At 43.8% G+C, this 24,631-nt stretch overlaps 1 protein-coding gene across 1 annotated transcript in view; it reads right to left on the minus strand.

Moving 5' to 3' along the window:
• Nucleotides 1–3: 3 nt before the first annotated feature.
• The window catches only part of NID2 (nidogen 2), a 54,674-nt gene continuing 30,046 nt past the window's right edge, over nt 4–24,631 (minus strand). The window contains exons 9-19 of the mRNA XM_045823971.1: nt 18,399–18,542; nt 15,153–15,272; nt 13,972–14,199; nt 10,325–10,546; nt 9,554–9,723; nt 7,143–7,272; nt 6,244–6,415; nt 5,414–5,571; nt 3,801–3,924; nt 1,018–1,130; nt 4–705 (exon numbers count right to left, since the gene is read on the minus strand). Of these exons, the coding sequence (XP_045679927.1) occupies nt 695–705; nt 1,018–1,130; nt 3,801–3,924; nt 5,414–5,571; nt 6,244–6,415; nt 7,143–7,272; nt 9,554–9,723; nt 10,325–10,546; nt 13,972–14,199; nt 15,153–15,272; nt 18,399–18,542 (1,592 nt within the window). The 3' untranslated portion in view covers nt 4–694. The remainder of the gene's footprint in view (nt 706–1,017; nt 1,131–3,800; nt 3,925–5,413; nt 5,572–6,243; nt 6,416–7,142; nt 7,273–9,553; nt 9,724–10,324; nt 10,547–13,971; nt 14,200–15,152; nt 15,273–18,398; nt 18,543–24,631) is intronic.

Here is a 24,631-nt window from a genome sequence, read left to right on the forward strand (position 1 = left end):
TTATAGGAAAACTTAAAATATTTTATTGGTATAATCTAGAAAATTTGAGAACTGATACATCTTTGGTATTTATAAATGCAGTTATTTCTGTGGGTTATTCTATACAGGGACTTACAGAATCAGAAAATACAAATTGAAACATTGTAGCACCTTTTAATATAAATAGAAATGCACTGATGCAGAGGTAAAAAAAAAATCATGGAAGTTTTGTTTGGGAAACTATAAATAAGTTGGTTCTTTCCCATCAGTTCTTCATAGTTCTTCATATGTTAAGGTTTATAATCTTTAGGAACTTATTTTTATACTGGTCATATGTTCTTTAATTTCTTGACCAAAAAGAACCCATAGTAAAAATCAGATCTAGGGTCTCAACATATTTCTTATTGGCTCTTAGTTGAATGAATTTAACCTTTTAAATATATAAATGTTTATAAAAAGTTGCTTTAATAATAATTAAGCCTTCCCAAAACTTGCAGTAACTTGTTTTTAAAACTACAGTAGTAAAGATTGAGGTATAAACTTTTCACAAAATATACTTAGGTTTTTTGGTATTGTCCACTGAAAATGTCTTTCTTGTATGTGTAAGAACTTCTAGTAGCCAATTCCTTTTTTACTTTCTTCACCTTTGTTTGCAGTGAATGTTCTTTAGGGTCCAGATTCTGGTTGTAAACGCAAGTCCTTTACAATGCTATATTTACTTTCTTCCTGTAAGGGGAGACGGGGGGAGGGGACAGTGGGTGAGTCTTTTATAACTGAGTTGCAACAGCAAGTCTTTTAAAGGGGAAATATCCTAACAGGCTGACCTTCTCTGTGCATAGTTAAGCTAGGTTGACTTTAGGTAGTAAACACTGGTCACTCCCATGTGTTGGCCATTAACTTTCCCATCTCAAAGTGGCTGTCTCACTGGTGGCAATGTCAGTGGTAGCAGCCAGTGTCTGGGCCAAGGGTAATCAGTTACCAAATATGTCCTCCTGTCCCTTGCTGATCCAAAGGATCAGCTTGAGCGTGTTGGTTTACCTGCTGGGCAGTAGGGGTAGACTGCAGTTATCCCGTAGAGATGAGATCGCTGCTCTGGGAGATACTCATCAGTGAACTGGCCACTGTCTCTGTTGACGGATATAACACCATCTCTGGTAACAAAGGAAAGAGTGAGGTCATGGGATTTAAGGTTGGACAGAAAACATCAATTTCAATGGAGAATAATCTCTGCAGCCCTCTAGAGTACATTTTTTAAATGAATACAATGAAATAAGTTTTGACTCCTTTAGATTAAGATTTGTCTATAGCAGAGGTTCTTAAAAAGTGGTCCTCAGACCAGCGTCATCTGGGAAACGCGGTAGAATTGTGAATTTTTGGGCCTGAATCAGAAATTCTGGGATAGGACCCAGTAGTAGGTTTTAACAAGCCCTCAGATGATTCTGATGCCATGCTTACATTTGAGAACTACCTATCCAAATCAGTGCTTCTCAAGCCTAGTTGCGTGTTGGAATCACGTGAGGATCTATAAATACTGATGCCCGGGCCTCTTGCTAGACCAATTAAATCAAAATTATAGGGTATAAGGTAAAATGATTTAGACACTATACAGGCAGGGGTGGGCAAAAGTAGGTTTACTGTGCCATTGTGACAGTCTTTTGAGTTAAAGCTATTGTAATAATCATAATCTGGAACTAAGAAGTTCCGGCCAAACATGGAGGCGTAGGTGGAAACACTTTGCTTCCTTGTACAACCACAAGGAGGATAACAACCAATCTAAAATCAATAAACAACCAGAAGTGCCAGAAGGTCAAACTGCATGGAACTCCAACAACCAAGGAATTCAATAGTCAACCAGGCCAGTAAGACAGGCAGATGGAGAGAACCCGTGGTGGCAGACTGTGCGAGCAGGGCTGGCTGAGAGAACCCCTGTGAGCCAGTGGACGGTGCAGGCAGGGCTGGCTGTGGTGAGGCTGCAGGCGGCACAGATGGGGCTCACTGAACGGGAAACGGAGACTCTGAGCTGACTGTGGACTATAGCAGGGGTTGCCGCAGTGGGAGGAAACACCCAGTCTTGTGTATGTGAGTTCATTGGAAAGTGAGGCTAGAGACAAGCAGGTGAGCTGCATTGTTCTCTCTCAGGCCCTTCCCCCACAAGCAGTAGCAACCTGGTGCATCAGGGAGGGTTGAGTGCCCAGGTGAATACCTAAGGCCAATCCTTTACAACTTACTTAATGGGTATGTGGAGACAGAAATATGGCCCAAATGAAAGAACAGAGCAAAACTCCAGAAAGAGCTAAGTGACGAGATAGCCAACCTATCTGATGAAAGACACAAATAAAAGATAAAGTGAAATAAAGCAAAAAATTCAGGGAACCAACAGTGACAGGAAGGGAAACAGGACTCAAAGCAATGATTTGGAACAAAAGAAAAAAATAAACATCCAACCAGAACAGAATGAAGAGACGAATTCAAAATGAAGAGAAGCTTAGGAACCTCTGGGACAACTTTAAACATTCCAGTATGCAAATTATAGGGGTACCACGAGAAGAACAAGAGCAAGAAATTGAAAACTTACTTGAACAAATAATGGAAAAAACTTCCCCAGTCTTGTGAAGGAAAAAGACTTCCAGGAAGCCCAGAATCCCAAGAAGTTGAACCCAAAGAGGAACACACCAAGACACATCATCATTAAGTTACCCAAGATTAAAGATAAAGAATTTTAAAAGCAACAAGAGGAAAGGAGAGAGTTACCTATAAAGGAGAGTGCCCATAAGGCTATCAGATGATTTCTCAAAAGAAACCTTGCAGGCAAGAAGGGTCTGGAAAGAAGTATTTGAAGTCATGAAAGGCAAGGACCTATATCCAAGATTACTTTATCCAGCAAAGCTATCATTTAGAATGGAAGAGCAAATAAAGTGCTTCCCAGATAAGGTCAAGTTAAAGGAGTTCATCATCACCAAGCCCTTATTATATGAAATGTTAAAGGGACTCATTAAGAAATTGAAGATCAAAAACTATGAACAATAAAATGACAACAAACTCACAACTGTCAACACATGAACTTAAAAAGAAAAACATTGAAAACAAAAACTTAGCAAACAACTAGGACAGGAACAGAATCAAAGAAATGGACATCACATGGAGGGTTTTCGGCGGGGAGGAAGGTACAGGGAAGAAGCATAATTGGTAGGCATAAGATGGGGAGAGGTCAAAATGGTATAATAAACATAATTAAAAGAACTAATACGTACAACCCAAGGACATGAACTAAGGGGGGATGCTGGGGGGGTTGGGGGGTGCTAGGCAGAGGGGAGATAAAGGTGGAAAAATTGGGAAAACTGTAATAGCGTAATCAATAAAATACACTTTAAAAAAAGATTTTGAAAACTCTTTTTGCATGCAAACAACTGTAAACCTACTTTTTCCAACTCCGTATTTTTTTTAATGCTTCCCAGTTCCTCCTTGGAAAACTCGTAGACAACTATTAAGTCCACAATGTCATTTTTAAAAGTCAATTCAAATCATGTAACTAACATACTTCATGGTGCCCTTAAGCTAGCCTTATTCTCTGAAGATTGGATTTAGATGAAAGCACTTCCTTTTTTGGGTAGTTTCTTAACAGGTATGCCACATTTCAGCTTCATATGAGTACACCATTAAATATCTGGGTAATATTGGAATGATATCTACTAATGAAGAGATAACAAAAGGAAAACTTCAGTAGAGGGCTTAATAACTAAAGTCACTGACATTTGGTAAAACAAATGTGTCCTCCAGAAGAGTTTGCCTTTTCGGGCTTATCCAGCATGTGTGGAGCTCACCTGCGCCAGTCCGTGTGGTAGAAGTGGTCTGCATAGCTAACAATGCTGAAAGGGTAGTTGAGGTTGTTTTGAATGACACGCCGTCCAGTTCCATCAGGTAGTGTGCACTCCAGTTTTTTTGTTCCTTTGAAAACGTCAAAAAGGGCAAGTGAGATACTTCCATACCATGGGGCAGGGGGGAACTTGCAAAAAATAATAGTGGTAGGTAGATTCTGTCTTAAAGAAAGAATAAGATACAGATATCTTATTCCCATTGCAGTGATGCAAATTAAAAACAAAAAAATTTTGTTCTATTACCAGTCTTTAATTTGTTTAATAGCATTCTATTTTTTAATAGAGTTTAATCTCAATTCTTTTTTGGAAGAAAGGATTGCATTTACACAAATCTGGCCAAGTTTCTCCCAAAGTAGGACATTAAACTTGTTTTTAATTGATATAATTTCAAGTGTTAGGGGTGTCAAACTCATTTTCACTGGGGGCCACATCAGCCTCGTGGTTGCCTTCAAAGGGCCAAATGTAATTTTAGGACTGTGTGAATGTAACTACTCCTCAAACAGTTAAGTGAGAGCTCAGCGCTGCCAAGGGTAGAAACAAGATGCCGGGCCGGATAAAACAAAGTGGAGGGCAGGATTCAGCCCACAGGCCTTGTGTTTGCCACCTGTATGTTAGCTCATAAATGATAATATTTGGATAAATATGTGCCCTTTGTAAGTAATGTATAATAGCCAATGCTGCATTTTAACTAAAATCCTTTAAGTTTTTTTAAAATGCTGTATTTCTAGGTAGGAATAAAAAGTAAAGTGGCAACATGGCTCATATTTTTCAATGCAAAAGAAGTCCATCGTGAAGATTTTGCCATAACTAACTAAGTTAAAAATTTCCAAGTTTCACATTTCTTATGGAACTTGAATTCAGATTTCAAATACTTTAAAGAAATGTAACTTGTTTGGACAACTGGGTTTCATAATAGTGAGCCCTGTTCATTGTAGTCTTATTAGATTTTTAATTCTTCAAGAACAGCCTTTTTCATATTCTTTAGTTTATAACAAGATGTATAGCATCTTTTCAGTTGTGCTAATAATGAAATCACACAACAGGAAAAGTTAGTGTACATACTGGCAACCCACAGTTGCTACTGAAGGAAACCATGCTGCCACGTCACTTACCAGAGAATTTCCTTGGCATAGTAACATACTGACTGCTGAACAGACATTTATAAATTTATAATACTGGCCAAAGAAAAAACCACCTGCACCTCTTGTTCACTTATCTAAGTCTGTCCATTCCAACAGTGGGTAATGTTTCTTTTTAACTTAAAAAAGTATGCCAAGCACTTATGTGGGGGAATGGCATCCAGTACAGAAATGAGTCAGGTGTAATACTAGCCCTTAAACTTAACGGCCTAATTCACACGCACACCCTAACACACTAGGAAGTTCATTACAAAGTGTTCTTCTGAAGTTTATATACCAAAGTAGTTGATTATCTATGCTGTACTGTTACAAATTTAAGCCAGATGATCTAAAAGATGGGATTTGGTTTTGTTGCAAAATCTGTTGAGTGTTGGCACCACTGTAATGAAGCGTTTGTTTGCGTTCCATCAGTAGTATTACCTGCATCTGCCCAGCAGAGCAGTTTAGATAAGGGGTCAAAGGTTAAACCATTGGGTAGCCCAATGTCTTGATTCACCAGAATTCTTCTGTTTTCTCCATCTAAAGATGACATTTCAATTTTAGGAGCTTCTCGATTCCAGTCTGTCCAGTACAAGTTGCTGTGGATAAATTAAATGGAATACAGAAAAATACATATTCCTCAATGTGTAAAAGAACTCAAATTTCAAAACCATCTTTGAGACTTTTCACTAACTATTTGAGTCAAAAACACTTCACTGAAATTTAAGCTGAATGTTTTCTTTACTGCTTAAAGGGTTTTTCTGGAATTTCATTTGGTAGAAGCCCCATTAAGTATGGCGAGAGTTTGTCAAGGTATAAATCCTCCCTGGTTCTAACAAGTACTGAGACATCGACCAAGTTATGTGTCCCAGCTGATGCCCTTAGCAATTATGGACAGGGAACATTTTATTCTTGATTTTTGCTGCAATGAAAGTGAGGCCTGAGAAAGAAAATGCTGGGTGTGTGCGTTTTGATTACTCTCACCAATTGATGACATACACCCTACTGTGGTTTTCACACTATGACTTCCTAATATGTTGCTGAAGGAGACCCACTTCATTCCTGTTCAAGTGTTAACCTCAGACAGGACATACCTCATCTGATAAAAGTAGAACAGTGCCTTACACCTAGTAGATCCTCAATAAATACTGTTAAATTAATGCATTTGAGCTTTTCTGCTTTTTGTTCTGACCCTCCCTACACCACATTAAATTCTAAGCACTTTAAGTCAGGATCTGCAGGTAATGGAGAATTAGGGAACCCCAGCTGACCCTTGGATGGGATCCACAGCGATGGCTCGGGGGTTCACCAGGTCTGTGTGGAAGAGAGCCTTGCGCTCGGAACCGTCCAGCTTGGCCCTCTCTATCTTATCCAGGCCACTGTCCGTCCAGTACATCGTTCTACGAAAGTGGTCAATGGCAAGTCCTTCAGGGCTTATCAGACCTGGAAATTAAACAAAGGCAGGACTGGAGCAGAGGCATTTATGTTTGAACAGTTTAAAAAAAAAATGAAGTCCTGAGAGTCTGTAAGTGGGAAGAATCAGGTTAATGGAGGAACAGATTTTTTCTTTTTTACTTTTCCTGCCATCTCTAGTTTTCTCTAGACCAGTGATGTTCATTCTTTTTCACCTCATGACACATCAACTACTACAATTCTGCGGCACACCAAAAAATATATTTTTGCTGATCTGACCCCCCCAAAAAGTATAATTTTGATTCATTCACATTGGACAGCTATTGTTGTGTTGGCTATTGTCATTTTTTATCTGACAATCTAAGGGAAAAGAGGTCAGTGCCCCTGACTAAATAGTAAGGTATTACATGTTTTAAAAATTCTTGGAACTCACCAACCTGAAGGCCCCACGCATCTGCAGCGCTGGGTCGGCCATATCAACTATGGCCACATCCTTCATTCTACTGTGAGCCCTTTTCATTGAATTCACAATAGAAAGGGCCCATGTAAGAATCAACTTCTCATTGCTTCTGTGTTTGTTTATAGAGAGGCTGTTTTTGTACAGCTAAAAAAAAAAAAGTAATGTATAGAAAGAACTTAACCCCTGCTCCTGTCACATGAAAATAGAGGGGAGACCTTGGCATAAAACAGGCAAGCATCTTGGACTTAGTAGAAGCAAGTGGAATGTAAATTGTGTCTTCTGGGTGAAGCTGCTGACCTGAGGTAATGATTGTCTCGGGCTCTGCTCCCGGTTCCAGACTGGCACGGCTAATCGTCCGTCCAGCGACATCTGTCCAGTACACCTTCCTCTCCCGGCAGTCGTAGTCAATTCCCACAACTATGGAGCCCTGTGTTGATGAGCACACAGAATTGGAAGAATTAGGACTCACATTCCCTGACTGCATGCTCAGCTGCCTCGCTCATGCATGGCTGCAGTGAACAACTCCACACCAGAGTCTTATGGGCAGCCAAGCTAAGTGGTTAAACATGTAGGCTATGGAGTCTGACTTCTTGGAATCAAAGCCAGCCAAGCTTCGCCACTTAACTAGCTATGTGACTGGTACCTGAGCTTGCTGTGTCTTGGTTTCCTCGTTTCTAAAATGAAGATAACAGTACCTATACTTCATTTGTCTGCTATAGAAATTAATACCATAAATGCTTACGAAGTGTCCTAATATGTAATTAATATGCAGTAAGCCCTCAATAAGCATTGTTAACTGTTGGCAGTAAAAACAAAAGTGAATTCATGAAAAAAAGCCCATTCATTGGTAGAAGACAAATGTTCATCTCAGGGCAGTAAGGCCTTAATATTTTACTGGGTAAAAACTGTGAGTCTTTTAAAATGTTACCAGCACTTTTTGAATGAGCCTTTCTAGAATTTGCCAACATAAAATCTCTCCCCTGCCCTGAGATATGAGTGAGATCTTTCCTCTAGGTGAGATGCAGTCACCCTTACCCCCATCTCTGCCCTCATTGCAAAGCAGGTCGTTGGTTGTACTCCTAGATAAAAGATGGTTTGAGGGGTTAAGGAACTGGGAAATGGCAGTCACCCAGCTTCTGGCTAGGAAGGTTTCCCTGTTCCTTATTTCTAAATAACTTGCAAAGTCTCGTTCAAAATGCTGAATCAGTGATGTTCTTTTCCAAATCTCTGTATGGTACTTGCTTCATTCAATTTCCAGCCCAGATTCCTGCTTTGAGAAGCCCAGCAGATGTGCAAAGCCAAAATCTAGGGGCCATCTGGCTGTCCCTGAGGTCATGCCAGCTCCTGCTTGCCTAACAAAGCCTGGGGCTGGCCTGCCTTACGCCTCTGGGAGAGGAGTCAGTACAAGAAACACTGTACAAGCAAGATTTTGGCTCCTGTGGAAAAGTGAACAGTTTATAAGGAGGGTGGGGTCTGAAGGTAAAGTACAGTTTTACTCAAAAACTAAAAAGTATCTGTCTCAGGCAAGAATGCACATCATACAGGCTTCCACTAACCCAGGGAGTCATGGGATCCATTAACCCATGTAATGACTTCAAAATTACTCAGAAAAAAAGTCCCAGTTTAAGTAAATTTCCCCACAGTGTACTTATAGCCCATGTTCCATTTCTGCTCCAGTTCCACCACCACCCTGTCCTCATGAGAGTTGAGTTCAGAAATGCAGTGAAGCCATTTGACGTGACTAGGATTAAATAGTCGTTTAGCTTGCGATAACTTCTGAGTTCCAAGGTCTTTTACTGAAACTTTTATAAAAAGAGCATGCTAATGTTTGCTTATAAAACACACACAGAAACAAAAATCTTTTAAAAAAGAAAAAAAGGAAAAGGCATTTTTTTCTGAACACTGGCTGCTTCTAAACTTTTTTGGAACCAGATAAGGAGTTAGTGCATCAACAGAAGTAAATGTAAACACGGACACTGCCATTCTTTCTCAGGTAAGCAAGTACCTGGAGCGTCAAGTTTAGAAATGGAACCAGACCATTTTCCATTATAAGTGTCACTGCCTTTCTGGTGAACTCCCTGATCTTTTCTTCATTTTAGAGAAGAAATCCCTCCTCCAAAATGGAGTGCCTTGGTAATAGGGAGGCTGCTGGCTCAGGAAGCTGCAAGCATCCCCTAGGGAAAGCTCCATCCACTCCTGTTCCAGCATCACACTCTCCCCAGATCTTCATCTATGAAGGAACCAGAGAAGTTGAGAAAAGAACCACCATGGGAGGGGAGAGGGCTGCCACAATGAGGCATTGTAGGGTTTCCATTTGGGGTTCTCCACAGACCACAGAAACCACACCCTGCAGCTATTCCAGTCGTTGCATTTCTGGGTCTCTGGAAATGTCTGGGCACTGAAAGAACCCTGGGGACTTGGGTTAAGAGTCTGTCGGTTTTCCCTTGGATCACCATATTGTCTCAGCATCCTGCCAACCCTGAAATGCCCCATATCCTTGCCACATATCTGAAACCCCACGAACCAATGAGGCTGCAGCCTTGGTTGGTCAGAGTCTGAGCAACACAGCCACACTTTTTGTGGTGCTGGTGTCAGGCCCATGGAGACAGACTGCAGCCCAGAAATCCTTCAGAACCTCCCTCCATGTCAGGCCCTTCACCAGATCAGATACCATGCAGCTCCGCCCCCACAGGAGAAAGCCACTTTACATGCAGCGACAGCAGGGTCTTGGCTGTGTCCTTCTGAAGTCTGGTACCATTGAGGGGCAAGGAGCCAATCTGCTGGCCCTGGGCATAGATCAGGAAGGTGCCCACGGACGGAGGGGTCACATCAGGCCGGGGCGCGGGCCAGACCGAGGGTGGAGCAACCGTGGGTATACCTGCCGTGGGAAAGAGGAGGTCGGCGTGAGGAGCAGGAAAGGAAACAAGGGTGGGTAGGGAGAGAGAGGAAAAGTTATTTTCCCACAGACCAGAGCCTCCAAAAACATCAAAAGTTCTTAAACCTAGACAGATGTGCTCCAGATGTTCCTTTAAATTCTAATTTCTAGGTTTTTTTCAAGGATCAATTATGTAAATCACTGCCAATTAGTGAGGAGGAAAACAACACATTTCCTTCAGAACAAAGCGGGTTTGGGGTGTTTTTTCTTTTTAAGGGGAAAAAACCAGGGCCAGTGTTGTGTCAGCTTCTCTTTGGGGCCCCAGGGTGACACACGTCCCCTTTCACCCTGGGCTGGGGAAGGGGAGTAACTGCATGCTGAACTGAGTTCCAGATGTTCTAATTACAGAAACTGCTAATGACAAAACCAAACATTAAATCCAAATTGGGATCTCGGGTGGATCAGATTATAAATCCACACAGCACAGCAGTGACTTTTTTCACTGGATCTGTTGGCCCTTGTTTGCCCATCTTCATGCACCACCTCCCTGCGGAGAAACCTCAGATGCAGCTGAGGCGAGTGAGAGCCGCCCCTGGGTGCTTACATGCGGGGGTGACGCCTGTCTGGGAGCGGGTGCCCTCCACCTCTCTGCCGTCTTTGTCCACACACCAGCAGAAGTCACTCTTCCCGTGGCACTGCATGGGGATGAAGTGGCCCAGATCATCGCACTGGGGCACGTACTGGTCGTCCCTGGGCGCGCCACCATAGTGCTCCAGCAGGCTTTCCCTCCAGCGCTCACAGACCGTTGGGGCCCTCTGGGTGGGCGCTGAGCAGATGGGACAAAAAAAGCCTTTGATTGTAAGCCAAGGACAGAGTGCAGCATGTAGCTCAAGATCCCCATGCCTGGCCTCCTAGCCCTCATCCTCATGTGCATTAGCGAGGCCTTGGCCAAGCCCCTGAGCACTGGACCAGGGCAGTAAAGTTCTCCACAGGAATCAGGAAAAGCAGGTCATCTTGATGCTCTGTCTTCCCGGGCCAGAAGCACCTGCCACCAAGGCCCCACCACATGAGGAAAGAACAAGGAGGTTAGATCAGGGGCACAGGGCTCACTTGTCCTGGGAAGGGGGACGATCTCTTCCAGATGGGAGAGGCCCACACAGACACTCTGCCCAAGCCCAGGGCCTCTCTGCTCACAGAACACTTGTGGGGCTCAGTGGCCGACGTGATGCCTAAAGCCAGTATTTATTCTTTCTCGCTTGCTTCAACTCTAGGACTTGCGTCTGAGGGTTATCTTGTGACTGACTGGCTACTTGTTTGTCCTAGAAAGCATTAATGTCTGACTTATGTGGCCCTCGGTGTCTGTTCGTTGGAAGACTATATTGTGTGAAAGTGTAACTTACTGTTATCAGTGTATGGGAGCATGGCAGCGGTGGTGACACTCCAGTTCCTAGTAGTCCTCTGGCCACACTGCCTGGGATTACCTCAAAACTGAACCTTTTCCTGTGGGCTCCACCTTGCCACCATGTTGCCCTGTCTCCTTTCTCCAGCATCCTCCCCCACTTCCCTCCCTCCTAGTTCACCACCATGCTTGAACACACTCCCAATACCTTCTCCTGCAGGGCAGTTTCTCTACCTGCAATTCTCCCAGGCTGCTTTGACAGGGCCACCATGGCTCTGTTTCAAAGCAGCAGATCTCTGAGAGAACTCGATCATCACTAGCGAAATAACTTACAGCCATCTATGGTAGGATCTCCTGCAGGAACTGAAGTAGAAAGTACTTCCCTTTTATTTCCTGCAACTCAAAGCCTACGGTGTGTAGAATCATCCAGCCAAGTACCTACTTGATACCACCGTTTGGATGTGTAACAGAGTCTCAGAGGAGAACAAACAAAAACGGCCCCTGGACTTTTCCTTATTAGTAAATCGCAGCTCCATCTTTCCATTGCTCAGATCAAATCATCCTAGACTCCTTTCCTCCTCTCACTTACCATATGTCAAGAAATGTCAGCAGTACCTTCAAAACACACTCAGAGTATCTACTCGCCTCACCCAACCCTGTCATCCTGGTCAAAGGCCCATCGCCTCTTGCCAGGATTACTACGGTAGCCTCCTCACTGGTTTCCCCGCTCCTGCTTCCCTGCTCCTTAACGTAAACTCAACCAGCAGCCAGAAAGAGTCCCTTTAAAACCCAGTCATTTCATGCCATTCCTTTCATCAAAACCTCCAACAGCTTCAAAGAACCAAGTTGGAAATACTACAGTTGGGCTCCAGCACCTACCATTCCTCTAGGAGAGCAGGAACATGGTCACTAAGATCCTCACAGCTCAAACCCAACTAGCTCAACTACAAGACTCACCCGATTTGGGTGAGACAACCCAACTTTAGGTTGTCTCCACGGCTCATAACCCATGGGAAGCACATGTTGAGACCTCGTGGAGAAGGGAAGACTCTGACTTCCTCACCCAGGTGTGTCTCAATGAACCCAGAGAGGGAAATGCCACTTTCTTCGAACACTTGCTGTCCATCACAAGGGTGGGGGAGGGGGGTTGTTCCCTGGAGAAGTTCCCAACACTGCCGCAGGTCCACATTCCAAACTCAGAGTACCCATTCTTGGTTCGGGGGACCACCCAGTGAGGAGCATCTCTGTTTGGAATGAGGACACCCAGCACAGTCAGCTTCTGGTAAATGGGTGCCACACCTCACTCAAGATGTGGGCAGCCCTCTCGTTCCTTACTATTTGCAGCTCCTTTCCAATCCAACCATGGAATTCTTTTTCTTCTGTTTCTGGTTGGCCAGGTTTTAAATATTTTGAAATCATGGCCAGAAAGTGTTCTCTCCTCCTTCAAGCTGACCTCATTATGCAGATGAGACTAGTCAGACATGGCAGCCAGAGGGAGGTCTCAGCCATGGGCAGAGTCTTCCCCAGAGGGCATGACCCTCTCTTAGTCATCAACTTCCCATTCTGTTGGCTCCCTTTTGAATCGCTATCCCTAACACATGCTTGTGGTAATAAACAATAGAATTCTGAACCATTCTCCTAAGGAACCTCCCAACCATCTGATTTCTTCAAATCCCAGCTGGAGTTAGAACTGAGGTTTTTAAAACAGTAGGCATGAGTTTCTCTGTATTCATTTTTTGGGGGGTGGGGGGGATATGCAAAATCTTTTCCTAAAAATAGGGACAGAGAATAGGAACTAGGAGTGTCATTGTGGAAACAAGGGCAGCTAGATTAAGCATTACCAATTTTTACCTACATGAGTCTTAGAATCACTGATGTCCTGGCCATAACAATATTATTAAAGGGATCAAAACTGGTGGTAATAAAAAGCCAAGGCTAGTATTTATGAAACCCTTTTCAATACTAAAAATGGATCTTTGAATAGCAAGCCCATTGACGCAGAAATTATTTTGGTGAAAGTGGCATCATACCAATCCTACATGCTTCATGATAAAGTTCTTCTGTATTTTTTTTAAAGTTCTTTCCATCTCTGAACAGTTCAGTGAGGAGCAGAAGCCTGTCTTGGCGACCTGTGGTTGGCACAAACTGAGCACTCGATAACTTTGCCCCATCAGGGTGGGGAGTGCTCAGATGACAACAGGCACGTCTGTCGTCAGCATCTAGGATCACATGGGTTAACCAGACAGGTTCCTGCTTCCCTTCTGAAGGCAGCTGGGACAAGGGTGATCCCCCACAGACATGCTGGGCTGGCCAGACAGGGCTGGGTTGTTAGCTTCAGGCAAACTAGCTGGACCCACCCACCAGTGATATACTTCTTCTTCCTAACAGTATTAAAACAGCCTTCAGACAGTTTCCTGCAGTTCAGAAGGCAAAGTTAAGTGATATAAAGTTACATGGGAAGGCAGTTTTTCTTTTAGACAAAAGCCGGTCTGGCTAGATCCTCTAGCTCTAATATCTCAAAGCTGCCCTAGCAGGTCTAGGGCAGTGGCCTCAGCCTGACCTACACACTCAACCTCAACTTCTAGTCCTATACTAGACAAAGGATCTAGGAGGCTGGAGTACAATGCATGGCAGTGATCTCATATGTCACATGTGCACGTCTCTATGTCCCTGTAATGTGAACGTGCATGTAGGTGTGCACATCATTCAAGCGTTCTGAGGAAGACGATGGTGCTCAGCCCTGAGTCTGCATGGTCTGGGCAGGGGTTATAATCTACCCCACAGCCCATGCCATTCTGCTTCACAAGTACCAGGCCTAACCAGGCACAAGGTTTCTTTCCATATTGGCTCACCTGGTGGTCCGCAGTGAGGTGGATTAGAGCCAGGTGGCGTCCGGGTACCGGGGACTTCATGACCATCAGGGCTCACGCACCAGCAGAAGCCGGTGCCGCCATGACACTGCAGCGGCAGGAAGTGGCCCTGCTCGTCACACTGGGGGATGTGGACCCTGGCACCAGGGTAGGCATGCTGAGCCTGGGCATCGCGCTGCTGGCGTTCACAGGTTTTCAGTCCCGACGTGTCTTCCAGGGCAGGGGCAGAAGAGACACAAAGCAGGGACAGAAGGCATTGCAACCCAGACAGTATTACAAACCAACCTCAAGGTCTCTTGTCTGAGGTTTTTTCTTCTATAATTGGAAGGCAGCATAATGTGGGGAAAATAGCAAATTACTGGCATTTTGGAGTTCTGTGTTCTTATTTTAGCTATGCTACTAACTACCTAATATCTTCCCGATTCTCACAGTTTACCCAATAAGTCCCTAGGCAGACTATACTGTAAAACGGCCCCTCCCGTCAGCCCTCCAGCTCCTGTCGCTATCTGAATAAAATGAAGAGCAAGTGTGCCTTCCCTCCAAACACCCCACAAGACTCTGGAGAAGAGAAGTCAAGCTCTGTCCATCCCCTGCAGTCCAGAGTTTCAGTCTGAGAAGCTCCAGGTCAACGGCTGTCACTAGATTGCACCGTGCTGCTCAACTTCTAGAGCAGTCCCATGGGAGCTTGCTCCCCACTCACCAGTGCACATGACTCCTGCTGAGTAAACTTAAGCTCAACACTTCTTCTAAATTGCACTTATCGAGGCAAAGCAGATCACTAGGGCAATTACCCAGGACTGCTACTAGGTAGGACAACAGATGGGTCACATTCTGGGCCTCCCAGAAAGCCAACAGACAGTGAACTATCAGAAACCCAAGCAGTTGGTGGTAAATGAGGGAAAGATCCAGAGCCTGAAGATCTACTAACTATGGCCTTGGACCTGGGTAAATCGAGAGTGGGCTGAAGTGCTGTAGAAAAATCCTGTATTTTGCCATGTATAACACATACTTTGTACCCAAATTTTTGTGGGAAAAATAAGGATGCACATTATGCATGGGTATAATAATCCAGTGTATCATATGCACAAAACCATGAGTGTGCATTATACATAGGAGTGAGGAGTTGGGAGTTCTCGGTGCGCAATCTGACCTCCAGACCTTACCAGGTGTGCACTGAAGTCCATCCCCATGGTAGCCAGGTGGGCAGCGGCAGGAGAAGGAGCCGGGGGTATTGTAGCAGGTAGCTGAAGGGTGACATCTGTTTTCCAAGCATTCATCAACATCTGCAGAGGTCAGAGCAGGGACAGAGTGGGGGGGAGGGGGAGGACAGCATGACTTCACTGCACTCAGTCTGTGCTCTACCTGGCCTTTAGTGCCAAAGATCAACAGTGAGGGGTCAACTTCAGAAGACCCTTGGGCAGGAGTAGAAATACGACACCCAAAGGCAAGCCTAACTGCACATGGTCGGGGTCGTGTGAGTTAATCCATTAGGGTGTTCAGTGTAGAAATCAAATGTGCGGTCACTCGAAAAACAGAGCCTGCAGTACATTTCCCAGGCAGCTTCCATCTACAGGGAAGTCCAGGAAGTTATTACCTGGGCACTAACCTTTAGACCATAAATTATATTCGCTTCCTTTCAGTAACGCTACAATAAATATACGTAACAATAGCTTTTCCCTTTCCTTGTTGGCTCCATCTCCCAATGGCACTGATTTACAGATGCAGAGAAGCCCCGTGAGGCCCCAGATACTTTTTCAACTAAGAAGCACTAATCTAAGAAGCCTTGCTTAATCCCAGAGCTACAGTCTAGGATGCCCAGTTCATCAGCAATTTTCCTTGCTTTCTATTTTTAGAAGAAATAGAATAGTGTAAGAAAACTATTACCAGAGGTTTTGAAACAACACATAAAAAAATTTATCAGGCTTGTAAAGCACAAACAATTCAGGAACCCCGCCTCCCTCTGTGGTGCCATGAGAATTTTCATATTTCTCAAAACTACAACATCCTAAAACTTCAAACAAAAGCCAACATATATTCCTTTTATTTACTGAAATCAGCACATGCTGAAAATAGCAAGGCAATTCCCCTCTTTCCCCCACCCCCAACCCCACAAAAAGGAAAAAAAAATCCCTAAGAGTCTAACTGTTAAAACCAATGCCCCATAGTTGAGATAAGGTGTCTGTCTTCCAGAGTTAAGAGGATGATGCAAGTGTAGGTTTGATCAAGGCTCCACTGCAAATAGTCACATCCACAGTGCCACCCAAAAACTGTTTTCAAAATGTGTAGACAGGAGATTACACATTTCGGGATGGGATGATCAGTGTGAGACTTAGAAAACAGGAATCCCAGAAGGTATGCACTGCAGCAGTGTGGGCCAGCCCACGGCAGGACACAGCGGACCTGGGAAGCTGGAGACTTACAGCCCTGAATCTGACGTGAATTGGCTGAGGACATACGTGGCCCAACCTCCCGGGACCGAGATGGAATCTCCTCTAGCGTTAGCAGTGCCACCCAAGCTGTGACCACACTCTCAGCCCCTTTCCCGTGACCAGGGGGCTGTCCCAGGTACCAGTAAGCAGACATACTGGACATTCAACACAGACTTTCTGTTCACGGCAGAGGAATCTTTTACATTCTAATTAGCAAATTAACATTCTGCTTATCCTCAGTCTTGGGGGAGGTTAATTAATATAAATTAGTTCCCTTAAGTCCAAAAAATTCCCGACTGCTCAACACAACCAAGTTTAATGCCACCCAGACAGGCTCTGCACACATGAGCGACTGGCCCCCATGCTCAACTTCCTTTCACCTTCAAAGCAGATGTAGTTATAAATTCATCTGCAAGGTTAGAAACAAAGTTTTCTGGCTAGCTCCTCAGTTAACCCAAAATAAACCAAATGAAAACAATTACAAAAAAAAACCTTATCTCCAATCTAATGAATTTGAGTTCTATATTGCCATATTTAATTATCCCTGAGATTTGGCCCTCTGCCTCTTCTAAAGAACAATTCAAATTCCCAGTTGGGCAAAGCTGGTGACCATCCAGTTCCTTGGGCCTGGAAGAGGCTATAAAACCAAAGCTATGAAAATTAATATCCAGCCAAATGCAGGAAATTAAAGCTATTCATAATACGTATGCTAAAAGTACTTCTCATGGTAACAGGAACACAGGCAATGACAGGAAGCAGGAATTCCTGAGATACAGGACGTATTTCTAGAACCCACAGATCAGTCTCTTGTGATTATTTTTGAGAGGGGACTCCCCAGAGCTACCCAATTACTTCTGTTCTTCAAGCCTGTGGCCTAGAATTCTGCTCAGACCTGAAAGGGCAAGGCGTCCTCCCACAGACACCGAAGTCTGGGCAGACAGTAGTAACTGTTATGAATGACCAACAGGGAGAACGTCCATGAAGAGACTACAAGCATCACAAGTGAGAAACTTGTCCCCAAAAAGCTGGGGAAGGTTAAAGCCCCCTGAAGTGCAGTCCAGGACACCTCCTCAGAGGGCCGCACACCAGGGTCTGCTCAGAGCAGGGGTTCAGCAGTAACTGGAGCTTTTTTTTTAATCCTCACCTGAAAACATGCTTATTGATTTTTAGAGAGCAGGGAAGGGAAGGAGAGAAACAGACAGACAGAGAAACATCGATCAGTTGCATTCTTGCTCCTGCCCTAACAGAGGACCAAACCTGCAACCCAGGCATGTGCTCTGACTGGGAATTGAACCCGTAACCTTTTGGTTCATGAGATGACGCTTTAAGCAAGGGACCCACCCAGGCAGGGCATAACTAGAGCTTTTGTGTAGAAAAATTCTCCTCTATTTCACAGGATGTCAGGTGTCAGGAGAGAAAGTGTGAAAAGAGGTCCAGCTCTCTGCTGAAGGAGGGGCTTTCCTTGTACCTTTCCTTGTACCCCTAGGGGAGAGGGATCAATCATGCTTAACAACCACTGCCAGCGGCCTCTAGGGGCAGGTGAGGACAACAATGTTGAAGGCAGAGTAGAGCTCCTTTCCCACTCAGATATCAAAGGATGACACAATCTTAGTATAATTCTCTTCTATCATCCATCAAGCTGGCAAAAAAACCTGTTTGGAAAATGTGTTAAATATCTTCCACTTTAAGTTCATTCTTTCATGCTTCAACATTCTTCTCATTGCCCTAATTCTGAGCCCACACCCCGAACCAGCTGAAATCACTTTGAAACAATCCCAATCAATGGACCCTAGCTTCTCCCTCCCACTCCAAACTGTCCTCACAAACCTAACCAGAATACAACTTACTTCTTAAATCACTGTCTTAGATTAACAGCTGCTAACCTCATGGATCAGTGGAGATCATTAAGAAGACAGACACTTGTCTTTTATAAACAGAGTGCTAGAGGACTCTATGAAAGACACAGAGTGTGGCTCTTACCCACACAGCTCCGTCCATCTCCCTGGTATCCGGATGCACATGTGCAGGTGTAGTCTACGCCTGTCCCCGGATGACACTGAGCTGTCGTATCACACATGTGGGTCCCATCATAGCAAGGATTCACTGGCGCAGGGGCTGAGTCTTCTGTGTGGGGAGAAGAAATAAAAAACAAAAGCAAAATCTGGCTGTCGTTAAAGAGAACAGCACAGGAGAGAGATCCAAGAGTTGCCGGAAATAACTGTATACTGTGTGGGAGGCCCGTGTGGCAACTTCACTAAATTGTTAATACCCACAGCTAGGATGGATTGTTTGCATTGTAGTTTTAAATTCCAGAATGGCTTCCTCTTGCCTACTTTACATATAACTAACCTTTTCTTGCATACAGTAGGCTTGTGTCCAGGAACTAACAAAATCCAGTACATGACATCCTTTTATTTAAAAATGCTTTTGGTCTATCATCTCAGGTGATTCTCAGTGTAACTCTTTAATAAGGTGGGCTGTCATCCCCATTATTAGTAAGTTTTACAGATAAGGACAGTAAGAGAGGAAAACTGCCCAAGTTCACAAAGCCAGGAAGCCATAGAGCAAGGACGGATACCCCAAATTTCTGCTTCTAAACTGGGAAACTTCTCACTAAAATTCACTGTAAGTCAAAATTCAATTAATGAGAAAATCTTGCTTTTACAAAATAAAGAGGAATGATTTTTACACTATTTACTTTTTAGGGTTAATCTTGCCATGGAAGCCTCCATCCACTAAGTAATGATGACTCTTAATATCTGAAATCTTCCATAAATAATTTTATTTCTAGATAGAACGTAATAGTAACGCTTATTGAACACTATACGAGATATGCCAGGCACTACTCTAAACCCTTTACATACAATCCTATTAAATCCTCGAGACTGCACTGTGAGAAGGGTATCATCATCATCTTCGTTTCTACTGCAGTGCAGAGAGGCCAAGTAACCCACCCGATGGCACACAGCCAGAAGAGACGGGGGAAGCTGGGATAAAAAGCCAGGCAGTCTGGCTCCAGAGACCACACTTTCCACCACTTTGCTACAAACACAACCAAAGAAACTTCATAAAGTTATCTAGTCTAAGCCAAGGACACAGAGGTGCTCATGTCGGAAAGGGCCCCAAACGCCCAGACAGGATGAATCCATTAACCATGGGCACTTCCATTTATGTCTCTGATTCCTCATCTATCAAATGAGAATATAAAAAATGCTTATATCACCAGAACTACTAAAAAGGTAAAGAAAACCCAACACAATGTGTATGAAAAGCAATTCCCCGCAGGCAGGCCTACCCAGTTCCCGGCGACTATGTTCCTTCTCCCTCCGCACTTGAGGTTCTACCTTTGTCTCAATCCCTAGAATTAATTCTGATCTTAGATTTGAAAGACTTCAGGAGTCCCACCCAAATCTCCTAGGCCCTACATCAAGCCATCTCTGCTACCAGAGGGGCTCCATCTAAGTCATGATCACTTGGATTTCTGTGCCTGATTCCCTGTCTTGACATCAAGCTTAGCACACTCCTGCCTTGCTGTTCACAGCCCCTGCACTTCCACAGAAACCAGCATCTTGGCCTCTGTAGAGGGACTGTGGCAGTACCTCCTCCTTCTGCATTTCCTCCCATTTCTCTCTCACCCACGTCTCCTTACCAGCCTTCCCTCATGTAGGTGGGCCCTGCCCAAAGTAACGCCTAATAGGGACCCAAGTGCTTGCTGCTATCGCCTGCCCCATAGACTGGACTCCCTGCCAGGCCTCAGGATGCCTGGCCAGCTCCCCAGTCCTTGCTGCGCTGCCCACACTAGGATTCTTTCAGTTTTCTGTGAACTGCGATGCCTTGGCAGAGTCCCTGATGGGACGCCCTTGCTTTCTGGTAAACTCCCACCATCTGCTTTATAAGAAACACCACAGTGTGTTCCTGCAGTGGAATATTCTCATGGTATTGATTCTCATATTATGGCCTGGAAAAAAAGTATATGGCAGGCCATGGATTTATCCTTGGTTCACCTCAATGACATTGGCTGGAGCACCAGCATCTTTGCCAAGAGACGAGGACCAACCAGCAAATGACTCCAGCACTTGTCAAACCTAATGGACTTAAGCATGCCAGTGTGAGATAGCCCCCCAGACCACGCAGACATCCTGGGACACCCCTCCTTCCTCCTCCTGGATCTCTTGGCAGATGGGACATAAGCACAGCCCTAGGCTTGTGGTTATTGGGTTAGCTTAATAGTATAGACCAAGTTCCTGAGTCAGTCCCCAGCATGTGTTCCAGTTAACGACAGGGTCATGTCCTCACTGAAGTCCCAATGTCAGACCTGATTCTTCCCCATTATCATTTCTCCACATTTGACAAGAGTCTGTACAAAATGCCGGGCCTACCCAGCCAAACGGGGATGTGAACTTCAAAATGTTTCAATTTATAAATACTGATGCTTAGCCTTCCTGTTCAGTGCTTTCCAGCATCAAGTTTTCACCATGGCACATTCCAGCAAAGATTAGTGAGCATATCAGAGCTTACCACCCTGTGAGGCACAAAAAAGAAAAAAAAAATGCAGCACAAACGTTGACTTGCAGCCTTGGACAGGATACACCGGCCTACCTGAAACTGAGGGAGAATGTCCATAATTACATGATACTGATCTGAAATGTACTTGACTGACAGGACCTGCCACTGTAATTTGCAGAGCCCAGTGCAGAGCCCAGTGTGAATGACACTGTCAAGCCTCTTGTTCAAAAACTATTAAGAGTTTCAAGAAGACAACAGCAGAGCATTCAACCAAGTGTTAAAGTCCTTTCCACCATGGGGCCCTATTTACCAAATTTGGTTTTCAAAAACATTATTTTAAAAGTACATTTCTAAAACCATGTGGTTATTCGTTCTCTATGGCTTGCTAGCTTGTCTCCTATTATAGTAAGCAAAGACCAGCAGTGTCCTTCTTAAGGCATTTTCTCTTTCACCCTCACCCTCTTAAACAGCTTGACTCTCTGACTGTGGATCTGGAACTAATTTACTCATTTAATCAAATAGGGAAGAGTGATTTTCCTTAAAGGAACAGCTTCAGTGCGGGGGCCCTCTGCCCAAAGTCTGCTCTGCTCTCCAGACGGAGCCCCAAAGTGGGAGCAAGGGCAGGAGACAGCCAACCCGCACTGCAGCTCAGACCCTCGGGGAGGGCCGGCTGGTGGCTGGGAGCCCTGAGTGGGAAGACCACAGCACTACCCCACCCCATTCGCTGGGAAGCTGGGAGCTCCCACATCAGGGGGGGCAGCTGTGCTGTTTCACAGACATACCAACCAGATAATCACTCCCTCTGGAAAAAGTGAGAAATTCTTAAGAAGATACTGCTATGCACTGAGAGAAGAAAGAAAAAGAGGTTTTCTTTTCTCCTATGTAGGGTGCAGACATAAAGGGTTAAAAATACACATTCCCTCTCGTAAAATTTGGTCTAAATTATGAGGCAGCCCCAAGGCCAGCGGAGTCCACTGGAGCAGCAGGGCCACGAGGAGGAGTTGAGAGTAGGCTCTGGAGATGGTGCCTAGGTTTGAGTCTAGCTCACCACCTTCTATCTGTGACCAGGTGCAGGTACTTCCCATCTGCACCTCCATCTCTGTAAAATGGGGTAATAATCCCCCTACTGGGTTGAAGTTGTCGCAGAAATTAAATGAGTTAATTCATGAAGGTACTTAGTGTTTGGCGCCAAGTAATCCATCCTTTGCTCTTATATTGTTATTATCAGACTTGGTGTGGAAGGGGAAATCATATAAAATTCTAAAGACAAATTAGCATCTTGGTACCTGCCACTTTGCTGCCTTTCTTTGACCCTTGGTTACTCCCCTGTGGTATGTCTCTAGGAAAAGCACACCCAGAGGTCAATCTTTTCCCTAAATGACTCTGGGATCAGAATGGGGTCTGCAGGCTGGGAGGCTCCTTCGCTAATCGCCGTTTTCACAGATCAAATGCCAACACCCAGCCAAGGGCCTGACTGGAATTCCAAGGTAAAGGATGTTTTCCCCAGTTGTTTTTGTTTAAGTCTTTCCTTCTGATGTAAATGTTTCTCTAAAATCAAGTGACACTTCGATGCTCTTAATTCACTACCTTATAATCTCACCTTGGACACCCGATGCCTGTGCCCCATCGAAGTTTCCTAAAACCAAACCGATTTCCCACCCAAACCAGCAAGCTCAGGGTTCTCGTTTCAAGTCACTCCTGCATCCTAGAAGAGTCTAGTCCTCTTGCCTCAATCTCTTGATATATTGCTGAAGTGACAGTTGCACCCTGAGACGGAGGCGGCTCAGGGAGCCCTCCCTTCCAGAGGTGTATAGAGCACAGAATCGCCCATCATTTACAGAATTCCCTTTCAAAGCACGGGTTCTGGGCTCAACAGTCTCAATATAAAACGCTGAATGAGGGAGACATTCTCTTTCCCCTCATGTGCCTCTTGCATTCTAGGGTAAAGCACCATCTCTTGATTTTCAGAATGAAAATGTCCCCGTGATCTGACGTCATTTCCTATCTACAGAGTTCCCTGGCTTCACAGGCTTATCCTCCGGTTTGCCTAGGACATTTTTAAAAATTAATGGACTTTATTTTTTTAAACAGTTTTAGGTTTACAAAAATAATTGAGCAGAAAGTACAGACTCTATACCCCATTCCCACCCAAGTTTGCAGTTTCCTCCTACTACTATCTCGTATTAGTGCGGTGCATTTTTTGTAACTGGTAAACCAATATGGGAATATTAGTATTAACTAAAGTCCATAGTTTACATTAGGCTCACTCTTTGTGTTGTACATTCTGTAGGTTTTGACAAGTGACAGGTAGCCACCATCACAGAATCATACAGAATAGTTTCACCACCCTAAAAATCCCGTATTCTCCACCTATCCATCCTTTCCCTCCCCTCCCCACCTTGAACACCTGGCAACCACTGATCTTTTTAGCGTCTCTACAGTTTTACCATTTCTAGAAGGTCATATAGTTAGAATCATACAGTACACAGCCTTTTCAGACTTCAGACTGGCTTCTTTCACTTAGCTATTCACACGTAAGTTTCCTCATGTCCTTCGATGACTTGAGAGACATTTTTATCTTCATTTTTATCAAGAATTACAGGTGAGGCTAATGCTGACTAAAGTGTGACAACCAGCGCTTTAGAGTTATGTTTTTTCCCCCACAACTGTTTTTTTAAATTAAGATATTACTCACATAACATACAGTCCACCCATCTAAAGTACACGCTCCATGCAAATGGAAATTTTTAAAATTGGAAATAAAATGCACAATTAAATTCTTATAAGTATATTCAAAGAGTTGTGCAACCATCCATCACCACAATCAATTTTAGAACATTTTAACTCCCCAAAAAAGAAACCTTGTACCCTTTAGCCTTCGATTCCCCAGCCCTAGCAACCACCAATCTTCGGTCTCTGAGGATGTGCCTATTTCGGATATTTCACATGAGCGGAATCGTGCAATATATTGTCTTTTATGGCTAGTTACCTTCACTTAGCATCTTTTCAAAGTTCATCCATATTGTAAAGTATGTGGAAGCAACCAGTCAATGTTTCTCTTCCTGTCTTTCTCCCTCCCTTCCCCTCTCTCTAAAAGTAAATAAATAAAATCTTTTTTTTAATCCATTCACCAATTGATGGACATTTGGATTTTCTCCACCTTTTGGCTATTATGAATAACTTCTATGAAAATTCATGTACAAGTTTTTGTGGGGACATATGTTTTCATTGCTCTTGAGTATAAAGAGAGGGTTAGAATTGTTCAAATTGTAAATTTGTGTTTAACTTTTTGAGAAACCGTTAGACTGTTTTCTACAGTATACATCATTTTATACTCGTATCAGCAATGAATGAGGGTTTCAGCTTCTCCACATCCTTACCAATACTTATCTGGTTTTTTATTATATTCATTTACATTCATGTAAAATAGTATCTCACTGTAGATTTGATTTTTTCCTCTTCCTGATGATTAATGACACTGAGCATTTTTTTATGTGCTCATTGGACATTTGCATATCTTCTTCAGAGAAATGTCTGTCCATAATTTTTACCTATCTTTTACTTAGGTTATTTTTTTATTATTAAGATGTAAGAGTTCTTCACATATTCTATATTCAAATCCATTACTAGTATGATTTACAAATATTTTTCTTTTTTTTATAATGTCCTCTGAAGCACTAAAGCTTTTAATTTTGATGACATTCAAC

This window comes from Phyllostomus hastatus, unplaced genomic scaffold, assembly GCF_019186645.2.
Source record: "Phyllostomus hastatus isolate PE091 unplaced genomic scaffold, TTU_PhHast_1.1 phas_scaffold_501, whole genome shotgun sequence".
Lineage (NCBI taxonomy): Eukaryota > Metazoa > Chordata > Mammalia > Chiroptera > Phyllostomidae > Phyllostomus > Phyllostomus hastatus.